Source organism: Lepisma saccharinum, chromosome 11 (genome assembly GCF_977018435.1).
Source record: "Lepisma saccharinum chromosome 11, izLepSacc3.1, whole genome shotgun sequence".
Taxonomy (NCBI): domain Eukaryota; kingdom Metazoa; phylum Arthropoda; class Insecta; order Zygentoma; family Lepismatidae; genus Lepisma; species Lepisma saccharinum.
Window position 1 is genome coordinate 20,198,599 of NC_139239.1, and position 9,968 is coordinate 20,208,566.

At 40.7% G+C, this 9,968-nt stretch overlaps 1 protein-coding gene across 1 annotated transcript; it reads right to left on the minus strand.

Annotated features, from left to right (window-relative positions):
• Positions 1-1,740: 1,740 nt before the first annotated feature.
• LOC145994664 (uncharacterized) lies at positions 1,741-6,499 on the minus strand. Its single transcript, XM_083130787.1, has 2 exons — positions 6,405-6,499; positions 1,741-2,508 (listed from the first exon to the last, which is right to left on the minus strand). The coding sequence occupies exons 1-2, from the start codon at positions 6,408-6,410 to the stop codon at positions 1,840-1,842; spliced, it is 675 nt and encodes a 224-aa protein (XP_082986913.1). The 5' UTR covers positions 6,411-6,499; the 3' UTR covers positions 1,741-1,839.
• Positions 6,500-9,968: the final 3,469 nt, after the last annotated feature.

Consider the following 9,968-nt stretch of genomic DNA (forward strand, 5'->3'; position numbering starts at 1 on the left):
TTAGTTTTAAGTGTATCCAAAAAAAATATCAAGAGGGGCATATTTTTAACAAGCTTATGGACAACAATCTGACAGAAGTGCCTTTTGTAAGTGTGGACAAATCAATCTGAGGGGGCTCATCATTTGTACACTGTAGTTTCGGGAAATTCCCGAGGGCATTTTTACAAAAATCTTGGATTAGACAGGGTTCCACACTTGAGCAAAAAGCTCATATGGGCATGTTGAGCTTGTTTTAAGTGTAGCCAAATCTGCTTGAGGGGGGCTCATCATTTGTTGAGTTTATAGTATCATCAATTACACTACTCTAATGATATTAGTTATTGAATTGTAAAAAAACAATTTCAAAAGAGTGTATTTCCTTTCAGATATTAAAGCATTTTCTTTGAAAATCCGTGTGTACGAATAAGAATGTTACATACTGTATCTGCATGCAGGCGAAACAGGCAACCGTCCCTGTCTATAGGTGTTCATTGCTCTTAAAACATCGGAAAGGAATTTCTTGTCATGACCTTCTCAACATTCACAACGGGCACACACACACATTTGAAAAGAACATACAATTACCAAATCACTCAACCCAAGTTCAATCTGCTACAGTCAAAATGAACATTATTTACACGCGTGAAAAGACGCAGCTAATTCTCGATCAATGGCTACCACGGCTATAGGTGGCGCTTCAGATAAAACAGCTCAATCTAGATGTTCAATTGTTCGTGGTAAGAAGAGGATTGCGAAGGAAATTTGTCCATGATCTACTACGCTACGTTAGCAATATCTGTGGTAATGTTGCCAACTGTAGGGCGAGACGATATGTTGATAGCCCACTTGTTCAACTTGCATTTGCACATTATGAGTACGAACGTTTTAAAGCACGACATTTACAAGTGATGTATGGAGTTTGTCGTCTGTGTGAACAAAATATTGTATCCCCGCTTCTACGCACACGTCTATGCAATATTTAGCGTACTATAAAACAGGTGTTTATGCGAACTGTAGACAGTAGATTTGCACCAACTACTTGTAACAAATAGGTTTAATAAGTAATTTGGTACCACAATGAAATTAGGAAAAATAAAGTATAATGCTTATAAATTCAATGCATTTTAAATTCAGTGTGAACAAAAATACCAAAAATATTTGAAACAATATTTTTTTCCTAATTTGTAAATCGCAAACATAAATAGAGAAAAAGAGATGTAAAAGAGTAACAAAAAAATGATCTGCTAGTGCATGTTAGCTATTTTTTCTTAGTGACAAGTTAATGGCCAGAATGGTGCAATGATTTCTACCGTCTACGTGCTTCCTCTATACACCTTCCTACTCGTACTTTTACCATGCACTAAACATTCTCTCTCTCTCTCTCTCTCTCTCTCTCTCTCTCTTTCTCTCTCTCTCTCTCTCTCTCTCTTTAATTAGTTTAATTGGAGGATAGAATAACGAGGTAAAATGTGCATGACAAATACTAACACAATAAGATATACTTTCCTACCCTATTTTCGTCGACATTTCGTTGAATCTTTAGAATTTTGGAAATGTTCATGCCCTTGCAGATCTGTCGAAATTTCTTTAACTGACATACCTGGAAATAATACGTAGTACAATAAAAAATAATTGCGTTTTAATCATCCAAGGTTATTACAGTGGTAGAATTATGGAAAGATTGGCCCAAACATTGGAAATGTTCGTGCCCTTACACATCTGGTTAGGTTACGAAGAAACCTACAAAAATATAATATGAAGTGAAGAAAAAGTAACTGAGTTTTATTAACCAAAAATTATTACATTGGCAGAATCACGTAAGGAAAAATACAAGTGGTAACTATTTCAGGAACTATTAAATCAAGCTTCTTCGACGGCAACATCTTCATCGTAAGAATCTGGAACCGTATTCTCATCATCATCAGATGCGACACTTGCTGAATCTGAAGCAGGCTTGTCGGAAGCTACAGATGGACTCTGAGGAATAAGTACTGGAGAAACGCCGTAGATGGGGCCAAAAACGGTGTTGCTGAACAATCCTGGAGAAGGTAGAAATGGGCTGGAAATTATTGGTACCGAAACGGTCTGCTTTTCAGGTCCGGTGACGTTCTGCTGAGGTGCAAACGGTACTGCGTGATGGTAAGGGACTTGCACTGGGTAAATCTGAGGATGGACGGGAGGTAAGGTGGCGTAGTGCAGTGGTACTGAAGGAACATGTGGCGCGAAGATAGGCACTGTGGGTACTTGTGGCTTGTCAGCTTGCAAAGGAGGTACTTGGTCATCGCTGGCCTCTTCTGGTTCATCTTTAGGCACGGCTGGAGCGTGTGAAGAAACTGCCGGTATGGTGTAGGTCACTGCTAATGGACCGCCCACATTCTGCACGAATGGGCTCACAAGAGGGTAGATGTAGTTTTCTTCTGTTTTCAGAGACTCAGGCTTGCTTGCTGTACTGTCAGACCTGGGTGCTCGAACCTCTGGAACGACGCCTGCCTGAGAAATGGCGAGGATTGCGCAAAATACAACCGTTCCCTGCAATGGAGTATTGACAATAAAAGTAGATTTGCAAGTATAAAAAGCTCTAAAACTTCTGACAATTCCGGTTATATTGGGCTAAGGTTGTGTAGTTACATTCGTAAAGAAGGTAATGGTGATTTGATTATTCTCTTTCGGATTCTTAGCATAATTTCTGTAAATAGTAAAATAATAATAATACATCTACACTAAATTAGTTTTTTACAAAAATGTTGTCCATTCCATAGAGCCCACAGTCCAGCATCAATGTCGTTGAAGAAAACAAAATGCCAATGGTGCCAGACTTTATAGTCACCCTGTAGTATTTGTTAGTTTTATTAAATCATCATTTTTCTTCTTTTAGCACTAGTTACCGAGTAACTTTTCGGTCTTGATCGTATGTCTATGATTCTCTTTGGACTCGGAAGTATACAAACCGATGGAGACAATTTGTGCCAGTGAGGTGTTATTTGGAAGTCTGTCAGTCCACCAAATTTTGCCTTTCCAGTTGTAGTAGTTTCCAAGATAGAGATTGTTGAGAATGACGGCCGAGCGAGTTGAGCCATCGGCTCACACTATCACTACCGATGAATCATGCAATCACCATTTCATCCTCATCGTCGCGATTAAGTAAAAGTAGCAGATAAGAAACGTAAAATCAGAAAAATACAAATACAAAGGACAAGGATGAACACGACCGTCCCACAAGAGCTTTTTCTTTCTTTTTGGCTGATTTAGTACACCGAAATGAGGCCAAAAGAGTGTCGTAAGGAAAGCTAAATTAACCAAAAAAACAAAAAATACAAGGAACAGGCAACGTCACCAATATTTATTGTTTCTTGCTTCAGACGCTTGGTAAGCCACGTGGGGACTGGGCAGTTCTTCGAAAATACCTTACATCATCGCCTTATATTAACCCTCCGCCCGATATTATTAGAATAATTACATCAATAATAATTTCGTTCAAGTAGCATACATGGGAGAGGTTAGAAAAATGTTCTTGTTGAGTAATATGATGGCAAGAGCCCTGTGGGACGAAGATGGAATAAGAATATCAATATGGACCTGATGGAAATTGGTATTTGTATTTTTATTTAGCGTTGCTTTTCTGCCACTTTTGGGATAATCGCAACGATTAGGAGGAGTAATTACGGTATATGATGACACTGATGAAAGGGCACTCATAAAGAACGTCCACGCCGGGAACTGGTGGCGAGTCTTAAAGTCTACCACTTAACGCATTTGGCTAATTGCAAAGATGAGATTGGAAGATGAAATTGGCGAAAGCACAATCAGAAACACACATGGACAGAGCACAACAAGAAACCTTCCTGCGGGTCCAGAGCCTCGTTAGGCTACAGTTCCAAGGTGTGCTGCGTGGAAGAGAGGTTGGCATTTGAGTGTCTTCAGAGAAGGTCAACTCTTACACCCCGAGTCAGTGTGGCCACAATCTGAGGGCATAATTTCCCTTTCCAAGGGGCAAAATTTCCCTTTTTATACTCCGTTTTTCCCTTCACTAAAAACCTTTAAAAAATAGTAATAAATAGTACATAATCTAACTATTTTTGAGTTTGGTGGCTTAAAATTTCCATGCAATTTTGGTATTTTTCATCGTATTTCGTTTAAAATTTGGTTCGAATTTCCCTTCATGTGGCAACACTGCCCCGAGCTCGACCATCGAGTAGGTGGAAACTGGTAAGGGTGATCAAGAGCATATTAACTTCGCGTACACTAGGGCAATAAGCCCTCGGATTTAGGAATGCAAGAGTTGGTTGGTTAGTTCTTACAGCCTCTTCATATATTACAGAATTACATAATGCTGATTGGCTAGCGACATAAGTACTTAATTAATCGAAAGAGAGAAAGTGTACGTTGTTGAGAGACTACCATTGAGAATAAAAGAATCATTCATAGTAGAAGACCAATTAGAATCAGCAATAATCGCAAGCCTTTTTGTACAAGTACACGTAGCATTTCTTGACATTGTGATTATTTCGAACACTTCGAAACCCAGTTTTCGTTAGGTCAAGAGCAAAAATAGAAGAAAAACGTATTTAGCCTTCAGGAAGCCAGACAAATAAACCTGCAGAAACAAAAGCAGCATTGTTATTAAAAAAAAAAAAAAACTGACATTTCAGAACCGGTTACGATAAGTAAGAGCAGGAAAAAGTTTAAATGCATGTGTTTCCTGGGAATGCAACATGTTGGCGGACAAATCGTGACCACTCACTTCAACTTTATTTTGTTTTTCTGAAACACGGAAAAGAAATATATTTTCGAAACGAGCATGCATATATCGGACTGGAACCAGCCACATTTAACCATTTTTACATGATATTCATGAATAATTATTATTGTTGGTGTTGATATTTACGGTACAAATCTAAAGCAAATATGATGACGACTAAATTGTTTCAACTTCATTCTACCCTAGCTAAGGGATTACTAAGTGCCTAGGTTTCTCCAGAATCAACGACGTATTTAAGTAGGAGTATCTGACTTGAGGTCCCACACCCAAGGAATGTCCTCGATTTAAAATTAAATTTTGTAACTTTTTTACTTAACTTTTATAATTTCATATAAAGGTCCTGAGGTACCAGTACGTACAGTCACGGACACTTCTGGGTTATAACAATTCCATTAACTTTCCAAGACTACAAATATAATGCAATGCCTAAGTGTGGAGACTGGACAGATACATTTACATTGGCACCACCCCTACTCCCAAAATGAAATAGCAAGTGCACTGTCCAGAATGGTTCCTGTTTGACAGGTAAAGTGACTAACGTTGTCGCCTTGTAATCAAGGGGTCCCGAGTTTGATTCTCGGTGAGGCACATTGCATAGCGGATCGTTTCCAACTACAGATAAACTTTTGATATCTCAGAAATTAGTAGAAGTTCAACGATAAAACTTGATGACTGAAGCATTACCAAATATAAATTACCTGGATTAACCAGTATGTGGGTCTGTGATAGACAGTTATCGATACTGTAACAATTGAGAGAAAAGACAATCTAGTGTGGGGAGGGGAGGGGGAGGCAAAATCAAAATTATGCCAACAAGTTACATTTGGAGAGACGTTCAAATGACATGGCGTGTTCCGAAGCTGAAGTCTTGGGTTTGTACCTTGTATATCGATTCGTTTTGTTCGGAGCGTAAAGGCTGATATTTTCTGAATACACAAAGATCTCAACCTGGGAAGGTTCTATTTATTGCAAAGGGTCGCGCCAGTCTGAAAGCTCCCTGAAATCTCCGTGTCACTTCGGTTTGAAATCCTATAAGGTTGGAGGAGAGTTGAAGTAATGGGAAAAGAACCTGTGGTTATGTTTGTGTGCCCCATATCAAACGAGCCACGTTTTTATGCACAAATATCTGTTAAAGAGCATCATAACGATAATGTCTACGTATATCTTTTTTCATAGATATGAGCATTTGAGACCGTTAATGGCGTATTTCGGCAAATTAAAGTACTAAAAACACTTTAAGTAATGATTACACCAGGGCAGTGGCGATGATTAGGGGGGTTGTCCCCCACTTTTCTCCACTTTTGCCCCGCACTATGCTAAACCTTATCTACAAAGGGAAATATACTGTCCCCCCCCCCCCGTTTGGCGCCTTGCACCCCTGGTTTTGGAACCCAATCGCCGCCACTGCACCAGAGGCTTGTACTTCCAAGTGGATAAAACTGAAGCACTCTTTCAGCCACAATGAAATATCCATACCTTCTTCGGGATTCGAACCTAGAACCTCTACTTTTTTTCACAATCTTGGTAGACTTCCTTATATAACACTTTCACTAGCACAACCTTAGCCGGGAATCGAACCTAGAGCATCGCACGTCTTGCAAATTCGTAGCCATGGTAACGCAACTTGAAACGACAATCGCACAAAACAACAAGGCGATGGACTCACCCTCATATTTCGCCACAATTCACTGATGGTTCCAGATCACCACAGATGTTCCTGACCAGGTATCATCTCATTTTATACGACCGCTCCTCCCCGCGTGTAATAGCCACCACGCCCATCCTACACGGAGGAAGAAGCAAGGTCGCCGAAGATTTGATCTACAACAGACAGTTTCCATCTTGTTCCACAGCTTTGCTTTCGCCGAGTAGCGCCTTGCAGCGATTCTAAACAAGATCATTTGCAAAGGGGAAAAGCTGTTATGTCCTCGCACTTTTTTAAAAATTTTATTTACGGTTTTTCCACAATGTCAAGGTGCGTCATCACTTTCGCTACTTGCCCCGTCACACAGCCCCCCGTACCAGGGCAATATGTTTTGTGTGCGGTAGGCACGGATACTTCTGGGTTGTAATAAACAATCCAATTGACTTTCAATTGGTTTTGATTTTTATTTAGCGACGCTTTTCTGCAACTTTTAGCTAATCACGACGATGAAGATGAGTAATAATATGATGAAGGGACACCCGCCAAGAGGCTGGGATTCGAACCCGGGAGTCTTGGTGTCGTAACGGGCTGTTATAACCACTCCGCGACGGATATTGGTGACTTCAAATTGGATAAATACAACCCACACTGTACAGTGAGACGCACAAATTTTAACAGGTATATTCTTCACAATTTTCGCACATTCTCCCATTCTATCCTAGGTCTGAAATTATAGTGTAGGTGCTATTGACTGTTCCATTGATTTTTCCTCTAATATTTGTACCTTGTAGTACAACGAAGTGAATGTACATGGGGACCGACAATTTGCCTCTTAATATTTATTTATCTCACTGTACCGGAGGGCGGCAAGCCAAGAAAACATTTCGTGATCCATTTCCACCCTGAAAATACTCTTAACCTTTTCAATCTCGTAACTTACAAGGTACAATGATTACAGTTCTCTTGTGTTAGTGAATTTGTGTACTGTTCAGTACCATGCAATGTTAAATGGACTTTATTCACTGTCTAGTGCTTTTTATTATACTTATCCTAACACTGCATTTCAAGAGAGTACCTCTTCTTTCGTCTTCAGATGAACAAATTTATTTTTGCCGGTGGTGGGGATCGAACCTACGACAGATCTGTGATTTCACTACAAACCCGATGGGCTAACCAACCTTCCCAGCGTAGAATTGAAGCAAATATCGTCCCATCTGCTCCAAAATTAGAAATAGTAGCACAAGCGTAGCAAAAATTAGTGCGCTCTCACCACAGAAAGTTCCGGGCTCGAATCCTTGCCAACACATTGATAGTCTCCCTTCATCGCTTGTATCTAAACCATGTACCAGCTAACTGTAGACTTGGCGAACGAGAACAAGTCTCTGCGCAAGTATAACTTGACAAGTTTAAGAACAATACGCTGCAAATAGCTGTTGCGCACCTCACACCACATTTCCCCACTCCCTTCTCCGCGTCGACGTTGGTTCGCAGTGTTGCAACCTGGAGGAAACGGAATGGTCTGAGGATTTTCAATGACATTTATATTCGCTTTTCCTGGGCTGTTTTCTACCTGTCGGAGTACAGAAATGCTGCTCACCTTTCGCCAACGACTCTTTTCCTTCATTTAAAACTTGAGAAACCATCCATTTAGATACTCCGTGGCGGCGCTTGTGGACTCGACAACATTATACTTAAATTTATGTAACTCCTTCTGATTTCGCACATGTGTTGCAACATTGTAAACAATTTCTCTGGCATGTCATCTAAGGGGCTTTCCAGAGCAGATTGTGGATTTCGTTGGACCCGGCATGATTTGATTTTTGCATTTCAAAAATATGCAGCAAAGAGTAAAGAGCAAGAACATTTCAATGCTTTAAAAAAAACACAGGCAAGTGTTATCAGATTGCCTTCTCGTAGTGATTGTTGTACGATAAACAAAAGAACCCCCACCCCACTCGGCTTCAAAAAAAAAAAAAAAAAAACAGGCCAGCGCTCGATGTCGCATTCAGAAAAGGAAGTCATTCGCTCTGTAGTTTCTCTTCTCTATAAACATTAACGCGCGTGCGTAATACTACAGTTTACGATCCGCGCACCGCACGCATTTTCAAAGGCCGGAAAATAAATATGAGCCGACACCGTCACGCTACACAGTGAAAATGGTTTGTCATATTTGTTTTAGCTTCATTTTGCTGAGTTGGCACCACTGGTACTCTCAAGGCCAGACCAGTACGTGCAAGATCGGTGGGGAGGATGACGTAATAGGAAGTGCTCCGTAGCGATCTGCGCATATTGGGACTTAGCTTGTCAGGTTATAGTGACGCGAGACGACTCCACCAATAAACAGTGAGAGAAACGTGATTCTATAATGGGCGACTGGGGTTACCCAATTTTCCTACTTCGCTCTGGAAGCGTTGCAAACTTTTGAAAGCTACAATACCGTACGCACATGGCAAACGGACAGTATTTTTGTCTCCAGTTCCGTACACTTGATTTAAGAATTCTTTAGGGAATTATTAGGGATAAAACAGCAAGTTCAAATTTTGATAAGCCCTGCATTTAGCGTACGGACTAAGGTCTGAGCCGTACGTCCGTACATGTACGGTCAGAACCGTACGGTTGGCAACGCTGCACTTTCACCACTAGATTTCCATCCTCGTCCTCTGCAGCTATGCGCGGCCCTGCTCCACAGTTAGCTGGGACAGGGTATAATCATCGTTGCGGTTAGGCAAAAGTGGAAGAAAAGCGATGCAAACTAAGTAAAAACACAAATAAAAATTAATCCGAACTTTCTCAGATCTAAATCTGAAATTTGGCAACGTACTTTAGCTTCAGCGATGGATAAGAGTTCGCCTAATTGTATGTTGCAGGAATCCACGTGGGTACTCCCCCCCATCTCTCTTTCTCAAGGTGATCCACTATTAGACAGTAGGAACCTGGCAGAAATACACAGCCATGGGCAAGACATTAAACACAAATCATGCCCCCCCTCCCCCCCAGGCGGTCCCAATTAATCAGACGGCGTCTTAAAGGCTCAAGAAAAAAGTCATTTCGCGGTACTCTAGGAAATTTCTACATTGAGAAATTTCTCAGCGTGTGTTCATACAGGGTGTCCAAAAAAGGTCTAACCAAAAGTTAGGATGATCCAAGTCCAACACAAGAAAACATATAGCACTTGGATTTGAAAATTGGATATCGAGTTATGGCTTGACAATGATGCCTAGAGGGAGCCGATCTTGTCCCCACAACGTTCACCTCGTAACTGATAAGGACATCCGCTCCAGCACACACCAACTCGAAGACGAATGGTAGATAGGAACAGCAAAAAGAGTTCAGTACAGCGACATGAAAAATTATTGTCATAGTTGTTGATATAGTAAATGTGTGCCCAGGAGGATGGTACAGACAAGACCTTTTAAAAATCGAGACATACCAAGCGGATGTCTACCTTATCCACAGAGAGGTCATATATTTTGTGTATCGTAACAACAAAGCCAATCCATTAGTGGGAATTGTGGACCTCTGTAACGTGGTTACATACATCCGCTTTTCAATGGTTCGTAGCGTCTAAATGACATACAAAACATT